This window comes from Alosa sapidissima, chromosome 17 (assembly GCF_018492685.1).
Source record: "Alosa sapidissima isolate fAloSap1 chromosome 17, fAloSap1.pri, whole genome shotgun sequence".
Lineage (NCBI taxonomy): Eukaryota > Metazoa > Chordata > Actinopteri > Clupeiformes > Clupeidae > Alosa > Alosa sapidissima.
In genome coordinates this window covers 21,717,965-21,745,464 of record NC_055973.1, presented here as the reverse complement: position 1 = coordinate 21,745,464, position 27,500 = coordinate 21,717,965, and the positions used below count along the sequence as shown (strand labels likewise).

At 43.7% G+C, this 27,500-nt stretch overlaps 1 protein-coding gene across 2 annotated transcripts in view; it reads right to left on the bottom strand.

Moving 5' to 3' along the window:
• The window catches only part of grik4 (glutamate receptor, ionotropic, kainate 4), a 347,457-nt gene that overhangs the window by 70,266 nt on the left and 249,691 nt on the right, over positions 1 to 27,500 (bottom strand). For both annotated transcript variants that reach the window (XM_042067701.1, XM_042067702.1), the window contains 2 exons: positions 26,936 to 27,114; positions 18,751 to 18,804 (listed from right to left, as the gene is read on the bottom strand). In XM_042067701.1, the coding sequence (XP_041923635.1) occupies positions 18,751 to 18,804; positions 26,936 to 27,114 (233 nt within the window). The remainder of the gene's footprint in view (positions 1 to 18,750; positions 18,805 to 26,935; positions 27,115 to 27,500) is intronic.

Genomic DNA, 27,500 nt, shown 5'->3' with positions numbered 1-27,500 from the left:
GAGCTCAGGCGATCGCTCACAGATAGACAGAATCACTACAGCGCATTAGTCAATGTGCTCAAAAGCACCTTATCCGTTTATAAGACAAGAAAGAGACAAGAGGAGGGAGGGGGGCGGAAGAGAGAGAGAGAGAGAGAGAGAGAGAGAGAGAGAGAGAGAGAGAGAGAGAGAGAGAGAGAGAGAGAGAGAGAGAGAGAGAGAGAGAGGAAGAGAGAGAGATAGACAGAGAGATGGGGGGGTAAAGAGGGAGAAAAAGACAGAGAAGAAGAGATGGGTTGAGAGAAATGGAGAGAGCAAAGAAGTTGGATTCAGTGAGTAAAAGACTTTCTAAAGTTGAGCTGTGCAGAAGGAGATGGAGAGGGGTTTGGATGTTTAGGCAAGTGAAATGTCAGAAATAGAGTTTATCCACCTCTTATTAGAGTTTATCCACCTCTCAAAAGAGTTTATTCATCAATTGCAACTTTTAACATTCAAAAATCACACTGTATTATCCACATTCACAATATGTACACTCATCAACTCTCTAGGAACAATTTAATACCACTGTTATAAACATTGTACAATAACATCCACCATCATCAAACATTTTTTGAATGCCTTTTTTAAAAATCTGATACCGCATAGAGCAGTCCACCTCACCGAGATCACAGAATTCATAGTTTACCCATCTCTTATTTTACCACTACATCCCTGGGCAAGTCCAAACACCAAGAAAAACAAATGACCCCTACAGGCACGCTTCTGTTGGAGGTGGGGAGGCTCTTTATGGCTGCTGATGACCCGGTGATGCCATCTGCCAGGCCTGGGCCCAATGGCCTGCCAGGTCTGGGCAAGGACACTGTTAACTCTGCGCATGTGGTGGTTGAGATGCTCAGTATCACTTCACTTGGATAGTCCGTCCAAAGAGACTTCAGATCATCTTATCTGATGACACATTGAGGTTCAGTATGTCAAATTGTTGGTGAACAATTACTGAACATCACCTTAACCAAATCCAAATCCAACCACTAACCTTAACCTTAAGCTTAACCATGCATTATAGTCAACAGAGCATCAACATATAGTTTGTTGATAATTTAATCATTCATAGATGGTCTGTAGGCAGATAATCCAAGTCAAGCGTGACCAGATGCTCCCACTGGTCTTGGGAGCTCTGCACCTCATTTCCTTTATTTCCTAATCTGCTTAAAGGACTCATAAATCATATGGAGTTAGACTGCAATGCTGCAGTGACTACAGGCTGTAGAGATCTATTATTCACAGAATAATGGCTTACACACAGAAATGATGGCTCATTTGGGATGAAAGACACATTATGCTCTCTCAGGCGTAATCTAGTCTTGAGCATGTGTGTGTGTGTGTCTGCGTGTGTGTGTGTGTGTGTGTGTGTGTGTGTGTGATTGACATCCATGTTGAAAAGTGTAAGCCGTTTAAATGACTGGCTTCTGCCCTATCTTTTCCCCTGTCACTCTGTCTCTTGATAATAAATGGGAAGAAGGCGAGGGTGAGACTGAATTAAATTTGGCGTGTAAAATTCTTTTCAAATTGAAAAAGTCAAGGACCTCGAACAAAAAGGCCCGGAGAGAGAGACATCAGACAGTGAAAGAAAAAAATACACGTCTGAAAGAAAACAGACATGTGTTTTAAAATGCATAAATGCCTGATTGGAGACGTTTGGGGGGTTATAGTTCACACGAGTGTGTGCTCTGCTCTGTCATTTAATCGGAGTTTCAGAGATTCTCCCACAACTGGTTAAATCTGACGGAGAGAAAACGAGAAAATGAGAGAGAGAAAGGAAAGAGGACGAGAGAACGAAATGAGAGAGAGAGAGAGAGAGAGAGAGAGAGAGAGAGAGAGAGAGAGAGAGAGAGAGAGATCGAAAAGAGAGAGAGAGAACGAAATGAGAGAGAGAGAGAGAGAGAGAGAGAGAGAACGAAATGAGAGAGAGAGAGAACAAAATGAGAGAGAGAGAGAGAGAGAGAGAGAGAGAGAGAGAGAGAGAGAGAGAGAGAGAGAGATCGAAAAGAATGTGTGTCAGAAAGAAATGTCACATGAGAATCGATGGTTTTATCTATGCAGAATGGTAATGCTTGAGAGAGCAAAGCAGAGAAAGAAATGATAGAATGAATACAACAGGGAAGTGACAGAAAGGAACTGTGGCTTTATCAGGGCACACTGATGGAAATGAGTATGTGTGTAGTGCTCCTGCTGGAAATGAGTGTGAGTGTGTGTGTGTGTGTGTGTGTGTGTGTGTGTGTGTGTAGTCCTCCTGGTGGAGATGAGTGTATGCGTCTGTAGTCGCTTGTGTGGAGCTCTTGGGCATCTTTATCGACCCCAAGAGAGCGAGTGACTCCCCTGTATCCCCCGCCCCTCTCTCTCCTCCCCCTCATCTGCAGGAGTCCACGACCACGGGGAGACCAGCAGCACATCCTGCTCTCACATCAGAGAGAGACACACCCGGCCAGCTTTGTGAGGCACAGAGGTATGTAGACAACATGGACATTACATTACATTACTGTACATGACATTGGACATGACTGGACCACATATGTATGGAGAGAACATGAACATGACTGGACCACAGATGTATGTAAACAACATGAACATGACTGGACCACAGATGTATGTAAACAACATGAACATGACTGGACCAGAGATGTATGTAAACAACATGAACATGACTGGACCACAGATGTATGGAGAGAACATGGACATGACTGGACCACATCAGCTTTCAGTAGCTCAGACATGTGCATGTCTTTGACAACACAGGCAGTGAACTGGCAGAGGGGAAAGACTTGATAGATAGATAGATAGATAGATAGATAGATAGATAGATAGATAGATAGATAGATAAACCAGAAGGCACGGCCTCACTCACTGTAATGGGTCCATAATTGAGCACAATCAAGCAGATACCAGTGTGGCTTCCCTATACGAAACCCTCCTGGTTGGCACATAGGCTCACTTAGGCAGAGGTATGTAACCAAGGCTTCAGAGAGTCCTACCATGTATTGGTTCTACCTGTGCACTTAACACTGGGGAATTCACAGACATTCTGAAGCCTTTCCACATACAGCAGGGAGAAAAGCAGCCGGTGATTGCTCCCTCTGGGACAAATCTCACTTGAACCTTAGTGGGCTACAGACACATAGTGTTCCCCTGTTCCTGCTAAGGGGTCCTCAAAGCTGGAGTCACACACACACACACACACACACACACACACACACACACACACACACACACAGGCCTGTGAGATGCCTTCCAATGACTGTTCCATTAGTAGCAGCAGGGAAGTCTCGGCAGCTCTACACACATGCTGGGTCTCACCTAGTGATGGGCTCTTTCACTACACACCCACACACGCACACACACACACACACACACACACACACGCAAACACACACACACACACACAAACACAGACACACACACACACAGATCTCACCTGCTGTGACCTTATTTGATGAAGTGACACTGAAGAACTCTCCCACTTTTCACTTTCCTCGACACACACACACACACACACACATGGATGCAGACACACATCGCCTGCTGCTGCATTTATCATCCTTGGCCCTGACAGCCTAATCTCCAGTGCTCCACTGAGATAAATCATAATTCCCTATTAAGACAGCTACAGGACAGGAGATAATAAAGGAGGCCTCGCTGCTTCAGCTCTTCATAATAAAGGTCGCGACATGAGCCCTAACAGATGTTAGATCACAGATGTTAGATCACTGTGTATACGTGTGTGTGTATGTGTGTGTGTGGGTAATGAGAGCAGAGGCTGATCTGGAGTCAACTAACAGACATGTACCGAACACCCAGAGGTGGACATTTCTGCTATGTATGCCTTCCATCTATGCACTTAGAGCAGGTGATATCACAGATTAGCTGATCCACCTAGATTAGCACAAGAGTTATGCTAATCAGATGGATTAATGAAGGGTTGGAACAAATATGTGGTAAGAGTTTTACTTTTTAAAGTCGGGATATCAAACAACCACCTCCAGTTCCATCTCTGCAGCGTTTACTGACTCACAGACAGAAAGGGAAAGGCTATCACACACACACACACACACACACACACACACACAAACACACACACACACACACACACACACACACACAGCTTCTTAAAAGCCCCGGCGCCTCTGGTTTCTCAAGTCCAAATGATGCTAATGTGGAGAGTATACAAACAAAGTCTGGGTTTACAAAGTGCTCTCAGTGAAACTGTGAATAAAGCAGAATCAGAACAGAAGTCTGCGGTATTGACCTTCTTCCATTTCGCCCGGAGATAGACATTTTGTATTGGGCCATCGCACCCAAAACATTAAATGAAAAGTCTTTTCTGTGGCTTTGGCAGGAAATGGTTTAATACGGGGACTCAAGGCAGAGATACCGAGCCAAAACACAAACAGATAATTACAAAGCAATATGATAATATAACCCAAATAAAAGAAATCCATTAAAAGGTTTGCATGGTTCAAAGCGGGCCCTGCAGGGTAAACATGACTAATGGCTGTTTGGGAGCGGCTACTCCTGGCACTGTGGCTGGGTGTAATAGGAACGAGTTCTAAAAGCAGTGTGCTTGGCCAAGGTCAGTGAACAACGGGCAGCTGGGATGGTAGGCGAGTATGAGTCACGACACGCAGGTGAAAATGAAATGACTTTTTGTGTTGCTGTTTCCAACAAGGCTACAAATCCACTATTAATGACCTGGGTGTGGTGGGGTTCGAGGAGGGGAGGTGGGGTCGGGTTCTGTAGGAGTGTGTGTGTGTGTGTGCGTGCTGTATGATTGATTTTTCCCCCATAGTTAGAAGACTTCAGGCTTTACACACACAGGCACACACAGACACACACACACACATACAATGTAAATAGAGGTAAGAAGAGTGCGCAAATACACTAATACACGGACTCTGAAGAGAAGTCAGTGCTAAGCCCCATAGAGAGTGGAATTCCTATAAGATGACAGAAATCAATTTAAATAAACCATAGGGAAGATAGAAAGCAATCACTATGGATGCTCCACCAAGCAGTCGATTTAAAGAGACATCTTTTACGTTACCTTTACGTTAGAGGCAGTATGGAACTCATATAAAAATTACACTTGCAGTAAACTGCTTTTAGATGGCGCCTACAAACAATGAACCACACCAATATGATGCTAACATGGATTCATTACTGTGCATGAAAAAAAGCACAGTGATGTATGTTTGTTCCAGTGCTGTTTGTCCCTGTTCTCTCCCCTTCCTCTCTATCTCTGCTCAGGTGCTCTGCTTGTAATGACCTTGATTGGCAGCACGTGGCTTGATGATTCATTGGGAGTTACAGTAAAGGCTTCAGGATCAAGTTCCCGAAGAGAGGCTTTTGGGGTGGGGACTGCTGGCTGTCTTGCTGCCGCTCAGCCTGTGATTTCGTCTTGTGTTTTGATTTGGACTTTGTGTCATGTCTATGTAGTGTTTTGTTATGGTTTATCTTGATGTAATAAATCCCACTGGTTGGGTATATTTTAAAAGGTGTTATTGCCAGAGCCATATAAAGGTACCTAGGTACCTTTATATGACTCTGGTTATTGCTATTTATTAGGATTTGGGGTCAGAGGTGGGTTTTTGTTCACCCCTAAAGGGCTACGTAAAGGTGGGGTGTAACACCATGCAATCTTACAATGGATAACAAAGTCTTAATGCACCATCTTCCCTGTGGTTGAACATGACAATGTCTTAATGGGTTACAGTAATACAATTTACATCGAATGAAAAGGTAATATGTTAGTACAATAAACACTTTATGAACTGTTGTAAAACATGCTTTATTCCAATCAGCAAGTAGATTTCTGAAAAGCAGTTCATCAGAGAGGAAAAGCATCAATAATCCATACAGTATGTAGCCTTGGGCAGAATGCTATGAAAGAAATAATGTAATCTTGACAGGCAGAGTTAACATGTTTTAAAATGTTTATGTGTGTGTGTGTGTGTGTGTTTGTGTGTGACACCTAGGGACAGAAAATGAGTGAAGGCGACAACAACAGACACAGGCTACATGGCAGCAGTGGATGGCTTTGATACAGCAGCATCTCTCACTGAGTTCACACACACACACACACACACACACACACACACAAAGAATATCTGGATCCTCCTGCCACATTTCACCTTCAAATAACACCAGATCACACACACACACACATACACATACACACACACAGACACAGATAAGCACACAGAAACAGACACACACAGACATATGCACACACTTATTCCCTGTGCTGAGAGAGCCAATGAGCTGTGGTGATTTATGTGATCTGGACGAGCAGTTTGAATCTAAGGAGAACAAATCACTCTGACACACAAACACACACACACACACGCACACGCACTCATGCATATAAACATATACCCACATAGACAAGCTATCACACACACACACACACACTCATGCATATAAACATATACCCACATAGACAGGCTATCACACACACACACACAAAGCCATGTCACATCCAGACAGGGTCATAGGCGCTACATACCAATAGAGAAAAGGAGAGCGACATGAACCCACTGACCCTCCCGTCATGACACACACACACACACACACACACATGAACATATACCCTCAAAGACAGAGACGCACACACACACACACCTTTATCCTGATGGCCTCTGATTTTGATTTCCTGGACTAATGAGCTGCTGATTAAAGTGACTGGTGGTGGACACATACAGCTACATGAATAATGTTTAAAGATGAGAGGGAGAGCAGAGACCAGAGTGTGTGTGTGTGTGTGTGTGTGTGTGTGTGTGTGTGTGTGATCTTTCTAGGGACTCATCTGTGAGTGCAAGACTAATTCTCACGGCTCCATTATTCTCCCCCATCAGGGACAGTCTTGAGTTTGAAGTCCTTAATACATACACACTTGATGTGTATGTATGCCAGTGTGTGTGTGTGTCTGTGTGTGTGTGTGTGAGTGTCTGCATTCCAGGGCCTCATTGCTGAGAGTGTTGAGTCTCAGGTCCTGATGATGAATCAGCATCCACTGCCCATATGCAGAGTAGCTAACTACCACCGACACTGCTGCTTTGCTAAGCTAAGGTTCCTCCATTAACCATTAAAGGTACACTATGCAGGTTTAGGTATTTTTGGCGACTGTAGAGCTCCCTCTAGCAAACTTTTTGTGTCTTATCCCCCCTGTACACCATGAAAATGCTTTTGTTGTGGAGGTGAAGGATTAACAACAGGCAAAAACTCTCTCCAAAGAGCAATATCTATTGAATGTTTCACGATTCTCACGAGATTTGTCGGGCTGCCGTTCTTGAAGTTGCATGGCTGGTTTCTCGGTCTATTACAATTTCGTTTACCATCAAATTGCCTTCGTACTGTAAAGGTGCAAATCTTGCATAGTGTACCTTTAACCCTCTCCAGCCAGTATGCCTCTGACTCACCTCTTACACAGCAGCATGGGTTGGGGCAGTCAGCTGATTGGCTCCACTAAACAGTGAACCAAAGAGAGTGTGTGACGAATGCTACCAAGGAGAGTGTGTATGACGAGCACTCTTCGTGAAGACGTGCGGACATGAACAATCTCTAATCACTGATGAATGATGATGTATTGCTGACACCCGATGAGAGAGAGAGAGGGAGAGAGAGAGAGAGAGAGAGAGAGAGAGGGAGAGAGGGAGAGAGAGAAAGAGAGACTCTTATTTATATTTATCTTAATTTCATTTAAAACAATCCAATGCACCTTAATGTATACTGGGAAGTCTTTCATCTTGACTGCCATGAATCAACATACAAATGTACTTACTGTTCCCTTGAGGAAGTTTTGAGCAAAAGATTTTTTGGCTTCCTTGCTGTCTTTGGTTTTAATATTATATATTTTGGTTTCATTAATAAAAGTAATACTCTTTTTTATTATTGTTAATGGATTTGCACAAATGTGAACCACTTCAAATGTTCTGAAACAAAAATAATTCAGAACTCTTGTTAATTTATCATTGCAAGGTATTCTTTCTGAGGTGACTTTGATGTTGATGCAAAAAACCTTTTTCTTGGATGTACATTGTGGCTTAGAGTTTATATGCAAATGTAATTTAACAACAAACTTTTCATTTGCATCCGTTCAGTTTGACAGTTCCTGTTGGCCAAAGTGACTTTCCACTGTTGCTGATTTGAGCTAGAATCCATGCTGAGTGCGAAGAACGCGTTGCTAGGTGACAGTGTAGTGAGTAGATCATTGAATGGAATGCTAGGCATCGCTGTTCTAACAATCTTATTCTTTAATGATCCAGCTCAACAATTGTCTATAGGGAAAGGCTGTGTTGGTTTAGGACATAACTCTCATATCAGAAGGTGAACTAGTGTATTATGTAACAGTAGCCATATGTATATGTAACGGTGCTGCGCAGTGTATATGTTCAGTGGATCTTTTCCTTTAGGCGGGGATCACACTGGAAATAACAAAGCGGCAGCGGTAAGGGTAACGCAACGCTCAGACCATAATAAGTTCTATCTTGTTATTATTGCCTAAACTGACAATTGAATACGCTCGTGTTGTGCTTTGAAAGTTGAACCAAGTTCAACCATAGACAGTAAAAGAAATGGACGAACAGACTCCGTCGTTCTCAATGGGAGGGTACTGAGTCATTTTTCAGTTGGTCCCCCCAGTACTGCGCAGACTCGCACTTAACTTTGTGACGTTAGCCATCGAACTGAACTCATATGATAGATACAGAGAAATTCTTCTCACACTTCCTTCGCCTTGAAAGTCATCAAAGTTAAACATTTATTTATGTATTATTATTAATATCATCCTCACAAGTGATATCAAGTCGTGTTAATGTTGAAACTACCACACATGATCATCTTCAAAAACAGTCATGGTAAAACAAAACAAAAAAAGTTACAGCCTTGAGGCTAATCTTCTTTCCACTTTTCTGACCTACGGTCAATCCATCGAAAACCTCTGAAATGATTATCGTTAGACTACCTAACGGTAAAACTACTGTTTTTCATTAGGTTTACTTGCCTCTATGCTTTACCTTAACATAGGCTACAATGCTATTGTAGGCTACATAGCTTTGTTCACGAGTTTCCGTGCTGGCTGGACTACGCTTCTTATCCAAACAATACGGTTATCTCCCTTCAGTGCGTTAGCTTCCCTTCAACCGGACATGCTAACCATTCTTCTTACGGGAACCTAACGTTACGTACGAGGTAGTCGAGTCTTGTTTTGCCTTTTATTGTTTATGTAGATAACACAGAAGCTAAAATATCGGCACATGATATATGTTATATGAAGTTATGGGAGTTCAAAAAAAACCTAAATGAATGGGCGTTCTATGAGGTTAGCAGAGAGTTGATAACCACCGCTACATCAATGCTTCTAATTCCGGGAATTCGCCTGCCCCCTTGAGTTCAACGCTCAGCTTGTTCAACGCTAGCACTGCAACCGTTCTGCTGCCGTACCATAGAGAACAATAGGAAACCTTCCACTTGCCGCTGGTCAGTGTGATCCCTGCCTTAAGGGCTTTAAGAGACATGCTAGTGAGAGATGCTAAGACCCATGAGTTTGCTAGCCCACGTCCAGTCCCATGATGGTGCTGCAAGTTGCTGGTTCGAGTCGGGGCAGGTGCAGAGCATACCTGACGGTCAGGAAAACACAACACAGGTTACACACACCCTGTTTATTAGAGCTTAGTGACTAATAAAAAGGCCTGAAAATGTGCTTAAGGTAGCCACTACTTCCTGATCAACCTCACTGTACATGCTTATGCTTTTATTTATGTTTATGGTATTTAGCAGACCTTACATCAATGATGCTGTTTTAGTTTTAACTTTAGTGTCATTGGATCTCTCCTTCTCTCTCTCAATTTTTCCACTACACACACACACACACACACACACACACACACACACACAAAGACATGCCGCAGCAAAACAGAATTTTTCAGTGCATGTTCTGACAGTTGCTGGGAGAGTTGCTGCCCAACGTTTCGGCTGAGTGGCGATTCTCTACGGATCTTTCTGGAAGCGACGGTCTGAAATAACATTAGTCTGACAGAGGAAGAGGAATGGCTGCTATTACCTTCCTGTGAGCCACTACATCACTCAGCCTGCACCTTCCTGAATCAACCCAACCGTACACTCAGGAAAATGGCTCTGAGGGAACAAGCGCTGAAGTAAAGAAAATAAGAGAAGAGAGCTTTGCTTGTCCGAGAGGTAAATCGGACCAATTTATCACTAATGAGGTGCTGGATAATCCTGGACATAAACACCAACACAAACTCATTGTGTGTGTGCGTGTGTGTGTGTGTGTGTGTGTTTGTTTGTGTGTGTGTGTTTGTTTGTTTGTTTGTTTTTGTGTGTGTGTGTGTGTGTGTGTGTGTGTTTGTTTGTGTGTGTTTGTTTGTTTGTTTGTTTTTGTGTGTGTGTGTGTGTGTGTGTGTGTGTGTGTGTGTGTGTGTGTGTGTGTGTGTGTTTGTGTGTGTATCTGTGTGTGTATCTGTGTGTGTGTGGGTGTGTCACCCAAACTGATGGGATGCATCTCCTCTCCTCTCTTCTCCCTGTCCATCTCAGCCTCCTCTAAGCTCCTCTCCAAAGCCTCCCTTTCTTAGGCCTCCTCCGGTCCTCTCCTCTCTCCCCTCCGTATCTCTCTGACCTCCAGCTCCATTAGGCCTTCAGCTCCTATACAACCTCCTTCGCTAATCCTACACACACACACACACACCTCTCTCTCTCACACACACACACACAGACCTCTCTCTCTCTCTCTCTCACACACACACACCTCTCTCTCTCACACACACACACACACACAACTTTATTAGGCCACTGAACTTCCAGGTCAGTTTTAGCTAAACACTCCAACTCCCCTCCCTCATCATTCCGCAGCACTGACGGACAAACTCAGCAGGTCTCACCTTACATGAGCTCTGTCACACACACACACACACACACACACACACACACACACACACACTCAGCAGGTCTCACCTTACTGTACATCAGCTCTGTCACATGTTTCACTGTTTTTTCCTGTAACACCCCTCTTTCATATCAGTGTCCTCACACATCTTACTGCCCCCCCCCCCCCCCTCCAATAGTGTCATCCCTCTAAAAGCAGCACAACAGCTCACATGAGACTTCTTTCAGTCACAGACACTTTCTCTCACATGGACCGGCACTCCCTAGCTTTTCTCCCTCTTATTGTCCTCCATGACTATTTTATCCTTATTTTCCATATATTCCTCTTCATCCTTCTTCTGGTCATCACGCTAACATTACGTAACACGTGAATATGTAGTGATGCTGGTGTTAGTGCCTGAAGTACTCTGTCACATCTCATGGTACTCACCCTTAATGTGTTTACATTATACTGGTATGTGTACCGTTAACTATTTTGTCTGGTCTTAACCCAAACACATACACAGTAGACACAGACACAAACACACCAACACACCCCACATGCAAAGAGTTTCACCGCTCCACTGACTCCAAACCCTTTGTGTGTGTGTGTGTGCATTTGTGTGTGTGTGTGTGTGTGTGTGTGTGTGTGTGTGTATCCCCACCACTGGTGTCCTTGTATAACAGGTCTAGAGTTCCCCCTGGCTATTTGTAGCACCACTGACCGAATACGAGCTGGAGCAGACTGCTGCGGTTTACCCCGCGTGAGGGGCCCTCTGCTCCCATCATCAACCCAGCAACCAGCCTCCATCCCCAGCCTTGTCCTCCCAGCAACCAGCCTCCATCCCCAGCCTTGTCCTCCCAGCAACCAGCCTCCATCCCCGGCCTTGTCCTCCCAGCAACCAGCCTCCATCCCCAGCCTTGTCCTCCCAGCAACCAGCCTCCATCCCCAGCCTTGTCCTCCCAGCAACCAGCCTCCATCCCCGGCCTTGTCCTCCCAGCAACCAGCCTCCATCCCCGGCCTTGTCCTCCCAGCAACCAGCCTCCATCCCCGGCCTTATCAACCCAGCAACCAGCCTCCATCCCCGGCCTTATCAACCCAGCAACCAGCCTCCATGCCCAGCCTTGTCCTCCCAGCAACCAGCCTCCATCCCCAGCCTTGTCCTCCCAGCAACCAGCCTCCATCCCCGGCCTTGTCCTCCCAGCAACCAGCCTCCATGCCCAGCCTTGTCCTCCCAGCAACCAGCCTCCATCCCCGGCCTTATCAACCCAGCAACCAGCCTCCATCCCCGGCCTTATTCTCCTAGTAACCAGTCTACAGTCCAGGTCTTGTTCTCCCAGCACATGGTCTCCTCATACTCTATATCCACACTACAGCACACAGACTCCTTAATACATCCACAATCATCACAGTTTACCCTTCAAAGATGCAGCATCATCCACTAGGGGCAGAAGAGAGCAGAGAGGGTCCTTAAGATGGGGAGAGTGATCATGCATCACATGGCTCCATCTCACGTAAGGGATAACGGCCGCCGAGGTGTCCCGTTATACGGAATTAATGGACGAGGGCGAGGGGCAAAGAACTCCCCGACGCACAGCGGAGTTTGGCGTTTGGTCCACAGAAAAAAAGTTCACGTTCGAGGTGGTAAAACGGCCCCGATGCTCCAGCGGAGCTATTTTACTTAGCCTACTGCCATGTAACTAGCTAACTAGCTCCGTCATTATGCTACGATGTTGCTATGAATGTTGCTCTATTTTACAGCTCTAAAGTGCAATGTGACAGTTCATTTAAACTTCACAACGAGTTTGGCAAATTAATATACAACTGTGATACAGGCAAAAAGCTACTTCATAGGTGAGCATACAACGGTTATTACATGTTCTAAAGAACACATGACAATAAGGTTAATGCATTGTTAATTCATACAAAATATACTGGGCTTAGAGTTATGAAACAAATAAATGCTTTGAACAATCACCTCCTTTTGTAAACATCGTCATACCACTGATTTCAATAACTGAAATGTGTGTGTGTGTGTGTGTGCGTGTTTGTGTGTGTACTGTATGTGTGCTTTGTGTGTGTGTGCTTTGTGTATGTGTGTGTTTTTGTGTGTCTTGTGTGTCTGTGTGTTGGTGTGTGTTGATGTGTGTGTATTCATGTGTAAGCACAGATCTCTGTACACCAGGCCCAAGCTCCCATCTTCAGTAGCCAGAGTGGATCCATCTAGTAATTAGCGGCCAGACTGATTGCTATAATTAGCCCAATTAGTCTGTATTGAGGGGAGTGTCATAGTGCACTGTGAGTGTTTTTAAGCTGCCTGCCTTTGTCTCTTTACCTTCACTCAGGCTGGAAAAGGAATGAGTCAGGAAGCACTAGCAAATGGCTAACACAAAAGAGCCAGTCCTGTAGTTTCTGCATTGTGGCTAATCACAACTTAGATGAAGCAAATGAGGTATTATGACAAAGGAAATTATGGCCAATTAAGTCTCCAGCAAATGACTTAAATGCAGTATAGTGGATTAAAGCTTGCTTCTTGAAGTCATATCACTGTGATATGTCCTCCCTTTTTCTCTTTACTTCTTTCAGTTTTAATTAGTGTGCATCCTCATACCCAAATCAGCTGATTATGATTATGACACCCAGTCCACACAAATTAGAACTTGAAAGTTTTAGATGCGGCATAGAAACGTAGCCTCAGTTGCTTACTTTCATTTTCAATGATAGCGAACAACCTCACGGAATTATATGAAAGAGGTGATTTATAGCTCAAAACGTGTTGCCTCTGTCATAGTATTGCAAAGGTCATTATAGCAAAGATCATTGATATACGTAATTCGTGATTGAACGAACCTCCGAACATTGGGCAGGTCTGTTCATTTGAATGGAATTTACAGCGGAGCTTGTAATCTTCTGCAGCATTCTGAAAAGCTGTATAATAGGCGAATGATAGGCTCCTTTCACAATAGTTATAGAAAAGCATTGTTTAGTTTTGGCCGGTAAAAAATATGTCTGGCCGGTAATTATTTTGTATTTTATATCTACCAGCCATTTTGGCTAGTAAGCCAAAAAGCTAATTGTGTCACCTGGCTGTCACACAGCCATAGGATGACAGCCTGGCCTCACACTCCTTGTGCCTCTGCTTGTTTTTATCTCACTGACTAGTCTGGCTATTCTCAATGAGTTTATGATTCCCTCAGCCACCAGGATGGCAGGTCAATCAGCGAATGAGAGGGGATAACATTAGTTTTGAAATTGAAAGTGGCTGTGGTAAATTGTAGTAGCAACCCCTGCAACAAAAATGCAATCGAAAGAATGTGCATTGTTTCCTGACTGCCGATGCGGTTTACTATCAGTTTGTAAAGATTAGGTGAAGTAGGAAGAAACATTGCGTTTCCCTAATCAATGTAATTGGTTACCACACACCAAAATTTCCACACACCGAAATTTCGCTTCGCTCTCATTGAGGTTGAATGGAGACGAAATTCGCCCTGGTTGGGCGAAATGAGAGCGAATCGCAGAGGCAGGCGAAACAAAGAGAACCAATCATGTCCGCATGTTTGTGTTTGGAGGCGGGAGTTACAAAAAAGTCTGACCAAGATGGCGGAGACTACCTGAGCTGTAACATTTTGCTGTACAAAATTTGTATGTGATAAAAATGTTTCTACACGAACATTGGTACTTGTTCAACACAAATTGTGGTTTATATGCCACACGAACCTAGTCAGGGCACATACACAACTAAATAGACCACTGTATGTTAGTTAAAACACTCAAACTTTTCAGCTAGCCGAAAGGCCAACTGCTACTATGTTCAGACATTGGATTTCATTGTAAGCCTAGCCAGGCAGCTAGGCTAGATACTGCAACATAGTTATGAAATATATCATGTTTTAGTGACCTTGTTTCTATGAACATGAATTGTTGTTTATAGGCAACATCAACTTAGTCGAGGCATAAAGGCCCCTGGATATCTTCATTAAGTACTTACACTTTTGAACTAGCTGATAGCCTATTAGCTTACTTGCCACCACTGACTAGACAATGCAGTCAAACGGTTAGCGGTTTGGCCGTCACGCCCCCGAGGCAAAATTTCGCTAGCCGAAATTCACAAGGTGTTTTGCTATTGTGTAAACTGACCGTTAGGGTGGACTGATGATTTCAAAATTCACACAAATTCTACACCCATTACGATGCTAGGGTTGGAAACATTTCCCAATTGTGAGCAGCCAGACTCCCTAGAAAAGGAAGTGACAAAGTCTGGTGAAACCAGACTAAAAGGATGGCACTGGACATCTAGAATGAGTCCCCTCCCCCAGATCGATACAGGAGATGATGGGACATGTCATGTAGACAGACCATAAGAGAGATAGAGAGGGAGAGAGACAGAGAGAGGGTGAAGTGTGGCAGAGAGAGAGGATGTCATAGCAGAGAGAGAGAGAGAGGGTGTCATGTGGTAAAGAGAAATAGAGAAAGAGAGAGAGAGGGTGTCATGTGGTAGAGAGAAATAGAGAAAGAGAGAGAGAGGGTGTCATGTGTTAGAGATAAAGAGAGAAAGAGAGAGAGGGTGTCATGTGGTAGAGAGAGAGAGAGAGAGACTACTGTGTGTGTGTGTGTGTGTGTGTCTCTTCATCCTCTCTGTCAGCCTTGACAAATGTTCCCTCTGCCTGCTGCAGTCTCTACTGTGGGGAGGCTGACTGGCCTTATCACAGGGAGCCAGCTCATTCGTTTAGGCACCCATCGAGAGAGAGAGAGAGAGAGAGAGCGAGAGAGAGAGAGAGAGAGAGAGAGAGAGAGAGAGAGAGAGAGAGAGAGAGAGAGAGAGAGAGACACCCTCCTTTACACCCACACTAGGGAATAACCCCACAAATCACCACATAAAGGCCAGGATGCCATCAGCAATAGCAATCAGACCCTTGTTAATAGGAAATAGGATTTCTGTGAGAAAAGATTCACGTTGTCTGAAACTTCTGAAGCATACTCAACCCTAACCCTTGGTTTCACCAAAAGTTAACAATCTGCCCTCCTCCAGTTGTTCCACATAGTTAGTTTTGCTTGGCCAATCAAGAAATGCATGAAGGTGCACAGTTCCTATTTGTTTTTTGAGTATTTGACTACAAAGATGAACAGTTCTTTTTAAAAAGAAAACAGAGAGGGAGAGAGGGAGAGAGAGAGAGCTAGAGAGAGAGAGAGAGAGAGAGACAGAGAGAGAGACAGAGAGAGAGAGAGAGAGAGAGAAGCAACTGTACCAGTCAGATTGGCACATGAGGTCACAGCCCAGGGATCCACCTAGTGACAGACTCAGTCGGTGTTTCAACGAAGGGAAAATAGCCACAGTCTAAGCCAGAGAGCACTTCACTGCAAGGGCAAAGACTCCAGAGACACCACAGGCACTTGACGCATTACAGAATTCAGAGCACTCTGCAATACTCTTAAGAGAGTACACACCACACATGCTATATGGTAGCTGTACCTATTCAGCACACTGTATCTACCACACAGTTCCATATCAGCAACGTATTGGTGCTTGCACATTGCATATTTGCACATGGCATCCACCATATTTATAACATACACATGACATATTACCTCCATCCTACTCTGTAAGGTTATATACTATATCCATTCAGAGCATATAAGGAGCATATTGATGAAATTGTATAGCTGAGGGACAATAGACTTTATAACCTTGACACTGCCCATGTTATGTGTGGTGCAGCCTGTATGGCAGGTGTGTGTGTGTGTGTGTGTGTGTGTGTGTGTGTGTGTGTGTGTGTGTGTGTGTGTGTGTTTGGGGGTGGCTGCTGTGCGTGGTGCAGCCTGTATGGCAGGTGTGTGTGTATGTGTGTGTGTGTGTGTGTGTGTGTTTGTGTGTGTGTGTGTGTGTTTAGGGGTAGCTGCCCATGTTGTGTGTGTGGTGCAGCCTGTATGGCAGGTGTGTAATGAAGGTTAATATGTGCAGATAGAATCACATGAGCTAAAACGCGGCGAGCGAGATCTCATCGCGAGTGATGCTGCTGTCTCCGCGGCTGCTGTTGCCACGGCATCCTCCCTGCCATGTAAATAGGATTAGTAATCACACCATCTCTCAATCTGTCCCGGGCCCCCGACGGAGAAAACGCCTCGCCGCTCCCCACAGCGTGGACGGAATAATGAGATGCGTCCGTGACAACCGCCCCGGCGCTCCGGTCTGGTTGCCAGGCGCCACCAAACAGGTGGGAGGGGTTGGGGTGGGGGGTGGGGAGGGATTGGTGGTTTGGGGGGACAGCGGGGAAATCAACGACAGCGATCTTCTCTCACACCTTTTATGGAAATGAGATTGGTGTGTGTTTCCGGTGTGTTCAGGGGAATATGAGAGATTGTGTGTTTTCTAGATTACCATTGCTGCTGATTCACCAACCCTGCACTTTAGCACTGTGTATGGTAATGATATGACAGAGACACCAGCATGTAATCAGAATACACATCAGCATGCCTCAACAGAGACACCAGGCCATGCAATTGACAGATCCATCAACGAGGGACACCAGAATATAGTATGACTATCACCTCTTATTCAAGCGTGTGTTATCACAGGATGTGTCTGCGTATGGCATCTGACCACACCTGACACTAGACAGATTTGCATATACAGTATAAACATGTGTAACCTGCGGGGTTCTGTACACGTCCAGACTCTGAATTGACTCTGTGCGCGTATGTTGGTTAGAGCATGTGTGTGTGTGTGTGTGTCTGTTAGTAAGAATGTGTGTGTGTGTGTGTGTGTGTGTGTGTGTGTGTGTGTGTGTGTGTGTGTGTGTGTGTGTGTGTGTGTGTGTGTGCGCATAACAGTGCATGAGTGAGTGTGAGTCAGTGTCAGTGTCACTGTGTATGTGTGTGTGTGTATGTGTGTGTGAGTGTGTGTGTGTGAGAGTGTGTGTGTCTATGTGTGTGTGTGTGTGTGTGTATGTGTGTGTGTGTGTGTGTGTGTGTGTGTGTTTGCGCATAACAGTGCATGAGTGAGTGTGAGTCAGTGTCAGTGTCACTGTGCGTGTGTGTGTGTGTGTGTGTGTGTGTCTATGTGTGTGTGTGTGTGTGTGTGTGTGTGTGTGAAAGAGATAGAGAGAGTGTGTGTGTGTGTGTAAGAGAGAGAGGGAGAGAGTTAGTGTCACTGTGTGTGTGTGTGTGTGTGTGTGTGTGTGTGTGTGTGTGTGGAAGTATGCTGGTGTTTCAGTGACACTTTGGCCCCTCTGTGCAGTCAGGCCAGTGCTCAGCAGATGGGGAGGGAGATGGAACTGGAAGGGGGGGCTGGTGGGTGGGGGGGGGCAGACTGCGGGTCTGAAATACTCCGAATAATAATGAAACTAGGACATGGCCTAGGAGCTTATTTAGAAAATAACTTTTGACAAACTTTTTGTTGGGAGGACTAGCCTGTTCGCTGACAAAACTCACAGGCCCTATTTTGGCTTTTTGCTGCGGCCTCGTACAAAAGGGGAGGAGAGAAATGCAGAGGCCCGCGCTGTTTCGCTCGAGGTCGACAGCGAAGCCCCTGAGCAAGAAGCTTAATTCCCAGAAAATGGCTCCCGCTCCACAGAGAACATGGGAGGTGTGAGGAAGTCTTGCTATTACACGGGGAAAAGCTGTTTATTACAAAATATTGCACTGTAGAACAGCATTACGGCAATCCACCCTGATCCATCATGGTAAGAGCATTAACCTGTGGGTGCACCGCAAGAGCACAAACACACAACTACACACAACTACACACACACACACACACACACACACACACACACACACACTCTCCTCCACAATCCAAAAGTACACGTAGCTTTGTTTGGAAAATACAGGACAAGCCTACTTACCAGTGATGTGAAGATGTACGTGTAATAGACAGACAGCATTCCCAGCTCTGATGCCTGGCAAAGAGACAGAAAGGGGGGGGAGAGAGAGAGAGAGAGAGAGAGAGAGAGAGAGAGAGAGAGAGAGAGAGAGAGAGAGTTCATAAGGAGGGGGAGTGAGAGAGGGAGAGGAGGAGAGAAAATGGAGGAGATTGTGAAGATGAGGCAGATGAATGGACAAAGGGAGAGAAAGGGAGAAAAAGAGAGAGCAAGAGAGAGCATTTACATTCAATTCAGATTTAAAGAACTCTGTTCAAACAATGACTTCATCTAAAGCAATTAATGTGGATCCCATAATGCAACAGTAGCTTTATGTAGATGATTACATCTGTGCTGTGTCTCAGGTGTTAAGGCCACAGCAGTGCTCTCAGACGTGTCTGGAGCTGAACTCCATCTGATTGGGTGTGTCAGTAGGCTATAGTGGTTAGAGTACGGTATGTGTGTGGGTCATTGACAAATAAGGCTTTTAAAAATGTGTTTTTAAAAAAAATCTTTTACAGTTTTTCTCGATCGCTTTGATACCTGTGTCAACTCTGACATCACATTCTCAAAACAGTTAACACCCGTGTCTGAACAAAAGCACTCTGGACAAAATGACACATTTTGCTTGCAAAAGGCTGTTACTCTCTCAAAACACTTAAAACATGCAGCAAAAGCAAATCTTGCCTTCAAACACTACAACTTGTTGCCAATTCAAAAACACTCTTTAATCAATCATTACACACTTGACAACAAAATGAGCATTTTTGCTATGTCTGTTCCATTACTTAGTCATTTTTCTGGTATCAGAAAAAAACTGTGAAAAGACAAAATTTACTGAATACTGTAAAGAAAAAAATATTACGTAATTCCTCCCAAGATGTAACTGTCATTGACATGTAAGACATACAGCAAACACCTAGCAAGATACTGTAAATTTCATTGAACTACAACTTTCATCGAAATAAACCTACAGTAAACACCTTTTGTACTCTTTTCTCCACCAAATAGGCAATACAGTACTTTGTCTAAATGTGCATTAGATCCATACTTTCAAATAGCAACACAAAACAGACATCTCTTATGTATAATGAATGATTGCTGATTGAAGAATTGTGCAAAGGAGTTTCACACAGGTGTATCAGAGATTTAGACTTGATGCAAGGAATCTATACCATCTGTGAAAAGATGTTTTCCTTTTGTTTAGCATGGGAAAACCAATAGAGTTTGGGGCTTTTGAATGACACCTGTGCTAACTGTTTTGCAAAAGGGTTTGAGAAATGTGTGAACCCAATGAAAATGTGTGAACTTCTGCTGTGCAAAGAAAGTAGTCATGAAGACCAAGTGGGTTCCAGTTTACTTAAGCAGGTAAAAGCAATCGAGAAAAACTGTAAAAATGGACAGAATGCATTTTTTTGAAGTTCAAAGACTGTGTTTAAACAAGTCTTAGTGGCAGTACAACATTTACAGGGGTTTTAATACATGTTTAGACTATTTGCAATTTCACCACCCCCTTCTTTCTTTCTTTTTTTGGCAAGTATACCTGAGAGTGTCTACAGTGCTTAATACATTATTCTTTTGTAGCTGACCTTGGTATTAGCAGTAATTTATGGTTCTTATTATGGATACTTTTTTATTCACATTTTAGTACTTGGTTTATATATATATATATATATATATATATATATATATATATATATATATATATATATATATATATATAAACCAAGTACTAAAATGTGTGTATATATATATTATATATATATATATATATATTACCTGGTTGCACCACCTGACGATGTGTCACGCCATTGACCCATTTGTGTGTGTGTATGTTGGTAAGAGTATATTTGGGTTTGCACATGTCAGTGCATGTGGGAGTGTGAGTCAGTGTCACTGTGTGTGTCTATGTGTGTGTGTGTGTGTGTATGTGTGTGTGAGTGTGTGTGTGTGTGTGTGTGTGTGTGTGTGTGTGTGTGTGTGTGTGTGTGTGTGTGTGTGTGAGAGAGTATGAGAGAAAGAGAGGGAGGGAGGAAGAGAGTTAGTGTCACTGTGTGTGTGCGCATGTCAGTGCATGTGTGAGTCTGAGTCAGTGTCACTGTGTGTGTGTGTGTGTGTCTATGTGTGTGTCTATGTGTGTGTGTGTGTGTGTGTGTGTGTGTGTGTGTGTGTGTGTGTGTGTGTGTGTGTGTGTGTGACTTCACAGACTACATGAGAACAGGGAGCATGACACAGGTTTTCCTCTCTACTCCTTTCTCCTTCTCTTTCCTTCTCACCTCTGAAAAGCAGATAAAAGAAGTGCCGCTCATAAATGACTCAACTCACTCAGCAGCCCGCAGTGGTCTCCAAGGAAACCAAGGCTGCAGGAACTGACTTCAGTCTCTCTAGTCAGGAAGTCAAAGCTGTCAATAACTCGGTCTGACGGTCTCTTTTGATGCTCTGTAGGAAGTGTATTCATTTGTTTGCTTGTTTTGAGTGCTTGTTTGTTTTTGTGGGTTTGTTTGTGCTTGTGTGTGTGTGTGTTTGTGTGTGTGTATGTGCGTGTGTGTGTTAATGTGTGTGTCTATGTATGTGTGTTTTCTGTATGTGTGTGTGTGTGTGTGTGTGTGTGTGTGTGTGTGTGTGTGTGTGTGTGTGTATGTTAATGTGTGTGTGTGTGTGTGTGTGTGTGTGTGTGTGTGTGTGTGTGTGTGTGTGCGTGCGTGCGTTAATGTGTGTGTCTACAGTATGTGTGTGTGTTTGTGTGTGTGTGTGTGTATGTTAATGTGCGTGTGTCTGTGTGTGTGTGTGTGTGTGTGCGTGTGTGTGTGTCTCACACCTGCTTCATAAGGAGCCTTGCTAATATAAATAAAGGAATATTGATCTCTCATAACCTCTGCATAATTGTATTTCCTCTTCCACAACACAGAGTGAAGTTAAACCACTCAAGTCATTGCTGTAGTTTTCCACGATTATTTTTCATAAACGTTCCTCAAATCCCTTCATTAATCTCCAATCTGTGGAGACTGGAATCAATACTCTCATCAGATAGACTCAACACACACACAGAGCTCCTCACTGGGGGAGATGATCAAACAGAGCAGATATCTCACACACATACAGACACACTATCATTAATACTCTCACACACACACACACACACAGAGAAAGAGAGAGAGAGACATACACACACAGTACAGTATGTAAGTAGTACTGTATTGCATTCCACGGAAGCTGATGTAATTTGAGGGAGTTGTAGCACAGACCAAGACCAGTTTATGTCCAGTAACTGACCAGTTTACGTCCAGTAACTGATTAGAATATATCCAGTAACTGACATGTTTATGTTGAGTAAAAATTTACCAGAAAGTCACTGAAACAGAATACAGTCTCCAAGTGAAGCCTGCAGTATCCAACTGACTTTTTGCAGTTTCATTGCAGTGTTATGCTCATCTGTTGTTGTTAAAGGCAGACTGTGTAAAGCATATGGTCCAATCTTTAATTATCAGTAAACATTGAAAACAAAGTTTATTCTTGTTTACTTCATGATACTGTGATGCATATCTGTAATGTAGTTAAAGAAAAATGTTCACATTCGCAACTGTTCACATGTTCACAAAAATGTTCACATTCGCAATATCCCTTTATGGACAGTGAATTTAGCGGGCGTGGTGTAACAGTGGTCATTTTGACCCCTGAACAAGTCTGTGTCACTTCGGAAAAAAGTGTCTGCTAAACTTTAAAATTGCATGTTCCACTTAAAAAAAATAAAACAAACAACAACAACAAAAAACACACACTAGTACTTACATCCTGACTGACAAGAAAGAAACAGGTTAAAACATATACAGTAGGCTGCATACACTGGAAGTTGTCCCTTAGCATTCTCTCCATCTAAAACCACTAATGTATAAAACTGGAATTGGTCCAGTTTTTGAACTGACCTCATCAGTTTCAGGCACTTGACCATCTCCTGTTCCAACACTTAATTTAACAGGAGGTCTGAGAGAGGCGTACTGGTCACATCAAAGGGCCTTTCCAGATGACAGTGTGGTCTGTGTTAAGTTATTTCTTAATACTGGAGGAATTGAGCATGTAATTGAATCCTCTGACTCAAGCTGGTGTGTGACCGTCTGAGTGTGACTGGGAAAACACACACACACACACACACACACACACACACACACACAAACACACACACCCTACTTTGATCTGCTGTTTGGATCTTCACAAAGAGGAACGAAGAGGAAAAGGCAGGTGTGTGTGTGTGTGTGTGGGGGGTGATAGTCAGAGGAGAGCAGGATTCTGTGAACTGACCAAATACTCTCTAAGTATATGCATATATGTAAAAGGAAGGGTCAGTAAAGCGTTTTATAAATTCTTGTGTGAACATCTCAATTTACCTCGATTATGTACTGGGCACTTAGCCTGGGTGTTCCCATGCTGCCTTGCGCGCAATTTGATTCACGCTGCTAAGGCAGCCTGGAGACCATGGAGCAAATTTTCGCCTGAGATAGGGGACCAATCACAGAACAAGGGGGAAAGCAAGACGATGATGAGCTATGCACAGACGCATTTGATAGACATCAGTGGCACCCAATAAACGGATCTGGGCATTTTTTTCAAATACGAGAAAATTAACGTTTGGTTCCCAGACCACGTCTCATTGAGAAGTGGTGGTGCTAGCCAGGCTACTGGGCACTATGGCACTTCAAGCACTATGCTTGAATCTCTTAATTAGTCGTTATGAAGGACTAATTGGATGAAAAGACTATTGAGAGAAATATAAACAAGGCAGATTTTTACCCAGGCAGCAGACATTAATTAAATCCAGTCAAATAATAAAGATTAATGAAGCAATGCAAAGGACAGACCAAACCTGTATAGAGAACACCACAAAAACTATTTCTATGTTACTCGTAAGAAACTAAAGTTTAGGTATTGGTTGAAGTTATAGTGGATTTAAATGTTGACCCCTTTGGTTACAATCTATAACACTGCTTTTAAAAACTACATCCAAACTTCAGAGAAGCCCCAAATGATTTGTGGTATCTTACAGACAAAGCACAAGGGTTCAACATGGAAGACCTTTGTAGCCATGGGCCAGTATACCAGCCTACTGAAGACCACCAGAGCATCTTTTACCAGATCTCTTCCTCGAGGGCTCTTATTTAACATCCGCCACAGAACTGTCAGCGAGGGATCTTATTCAACATCCACCAGACTGGGCTCCTATTTCAGATTCTCTGTGTAGGTGACCCACTCCTACAGACAGGTCAGCTTTGGTTTGGCTTTAGGACTAGGGATGAAAATGTAGGCCACAGATTTCACGTAAGAACTCTGAAAGTTTTGCATTATGACTGTTGAGATATGCAAGTCCCTAATGCCTCTAGGAAAGACCAGAATACTGAAACACTGATCTTAAAAATGAAACACTGATCCTGCTTCCTGATAGGTTACATGGGAATGATAGAACAGGTGTAAAACATGGACTGAGACTCAAAAACAGAGTGTCTGTCTGTTGCAGAAATCTACAGGCTAACATATTAATTCACAGAGACTGTGTGTGAGAGAGAGAGACTCATCAGACACATACACACACACACACACACACACACACACACAGACACACACACACACACACACACACCCACACACCCACACACACAAATATTGAGGCCTGAGTGTGTCGGAATGGTGCATTGGTCATTAATCTGCTGCGGCAGAAGTAATGAGCTCTGTGTTAATTATGACAGGCCCATATGCCTTCACGCGCCTCTCTCCACTGCTCCTGTCACCTGCAGATTTAATCAGGAGATCAGGATGGATGGCAGAGGCCACAACCCACACACACACACACATACTCACACACACACACACACACACACTGCTCTGTGAGACGGGAAGTGAATGAGTCTGTGTGTGTGTGTGTGTGTGTGTGTGTGTGTGTGTGTGTGTGTGTGTGTGACTTCTCAATTCTCAACTCTCAGGCCTTGTCAGAAGTGAACAGGAGCAGTATTTCAGACAATGGAAATAAAAAGGTTTATGGCATAACTGGGCATTACACTAGTTACACAGAACCAACTGCATTACATAATAGACAACAAATATTAGCACTAATCCAAATTATGTAAAGGCACCCAGGTGCCCTCTCTCCTCTTAACTAACTCAATAAGTAAGTGCAGATGGATCTGCTCATCCCAAGGCCCTCCTAGTTGCTTCTTTATGAGATTAATATATATCAATACACATTGACTGAATCAGGTCTGTCTATGGGGGGCTGCTGCAGTGATCATGATGGATGATGGATAGCTGGATGCACCATGGTGGTTTGATGAAGCTGTTTTAGCTGGATAGCTCATCAATAACCCATTAAAGTACTCTATTCCCACAGCACGCTCCACGAGGTGTTACTAAAAACTGATACTATAACAATAGCTACAATATGAAAACACTGATTTTAGGAAGCTACTATAATGATAATTAGAATATAACAATGTTGATTGTAGAAAGTTATTATAATAATAGATAATAAAAAACACTGGGTGTACAGTAGGTAGCTACTATAAAAAAGCTACAAAATATACGGATTATAGAAATCTACTTTAATAATAGTTCTCTACTATTAATAGTTCTCTTTCTACTCATAGTAGAAAGCTTCAGCTACAGAGGTCGACTAATTGACACAGACAGCCCAGTTTCTGCTCCTAACCTGGGGAATGACCTTAGAGGTCAATGGCACCTCTGACCTTGACCTTCTGACCTTGACCTATACATACATGTGATACTACAGACTTCTCTACATCGTGAAATATGTACAATCTGTGAATGTTAAGTCACTGATTATTCAGGCTGTCCACAGTCATCATTGAAAATGTTGACACACAAATTACCATTAATGTTTGCCACTGAAATTTCAGTGATTCTGCCTCTGTTAGCTGAAATAACACCAACAATTTGGCGTTGCCATAAAATATTAAAATTACCTAAAATATAATTGACCCTGTATATGCAAATAGTGGCCTGCTTAATATGTCATAAGATTCGGTTTTGTTTGTTTAATCCAAGACTTTTTTTAACCCACTCAGCTGAAACTCTTTTTAACCCACTCAGCTGAAACTCTGTGCTGCTATTCCCCTGATTCAAAGAGATGTGTGTGTGCCAGCACTGTTGGAAATCAATGAAAGAGTAATGGGTATGTGTGAGAATATCAGTGACTGCAGTAATGAGAAATGATTAAATCACTAAAATAATGGCTTTTTACAAATTCAGGTTATCTGCTATGTGTGGATCTGACTGAGCTGTGTGGGGATCCAATTCACGTTATCATCAGAGTGTGGATCTGATTGGAACATTAGACTCCAGAGACACCTCAGTACTCCACTGGGGGCAGCTGCTGGAGGCATTTGGGCAAAATTAGGTGAGGAGAGAGTTGCCCCCACACACACACAGATACAGATACAGACACAGACACAGACACAGACACAGACACAGACACACACACACACACACACACACACACACACACACACACACAGATACCAACTGCCATCAGAATGCGTTCAATCCCACACAGCTCTCCCTTCAGGATAAAACACACCTACAAGAGTGACAGAGCAAACACTTTGATGATCACAAAGCTTCTTTGTCTGCTGACTGTTGCAGTTTTGTCACTGGTCTAGATTGCGGATGTCATTGCAGTGTTTGTGTGAGACAGCATGTGGATAGTGAGCGTATACATTGTCCTTGAGAATGTGTTTGAGTGTGTCTGTTTGGTCTGTCTTGAACTCTTCAGTGTATGCATATGTGTGTTGTACATTGGACTTGTGTCAGTATGTGTGTGTGTGTGTGTGTGTGTGTGTGTGTGTGTGTGAGAGAGAGTGTGTATGTGTGTTTGTGTGTGTGTGAGACTGTGTGTGTGTGTGTGTGTGTGTGTGTGTGTGTGTGTGTGTGTGTGTGTGTGTGGATGAGAGGGAGAGAGAGATAGAGGGAGAGAGATAAAGAGGAAGAGAGAGAAAGAGAGAAAAAGAGAGATAGAGAGAGAGAGAAATAGAGAAAGAAAGAGAGATAGAGAGAGAGAGAGAGAGAGAAAGAGAAAGAGAGAGAGAGAGCCTGTTCAGCCTGTTCTGTGTGCTCCATTGTCAGGCCTGAGCACTAGAGCAGGTGACTGCTTTCATCCTGTTATACGCACCCTCTCCAGGATGATGTGTGACATGGTGGCGTTGGCATCCACGATGATGGTGGCCGTCTTGTCGTCACGGATCTCCTTCAGGAGCGGCGTGGGGTCCTGGCTGTCGTCCAGCATCCGAACCGACAGCGTCTCCTTGGAGATCAGAAACTGCCGCAGCAACCGCTCCAGGTTTAACAGACCTGTCAAGAGCAGAGAAGAAAAAAGAGAACGACAGAGAGGGAAAGAAAGAAGGATCGAGGGAGAGGAGGAGAGATAGTTAAAAAGGTGCTCTCTTTCAGTATTCTCTTTCACAGGAAGTTATCAAACACCTTTGGATCTTCCTTTTCCTGTGAATAAATCATGTAGGGAGGATAGTTCCATTGAGTTGCGCAACAATGGAACAGTGGCACTGCACATCCCTAACCATGTGATTCCGTTCGTGCTGTCCCCCTATCTCTCTCGTTATCTGTGGACCATCTGCAGCCTTTTGTTTCAGGCAGCGAGATTCAGAGCCACTTACAGAACAGTAAGACAGGAAGTTGAGCACGCTGAAGAGACAGATAATCTCCTGCCGTCCCACAGAGCT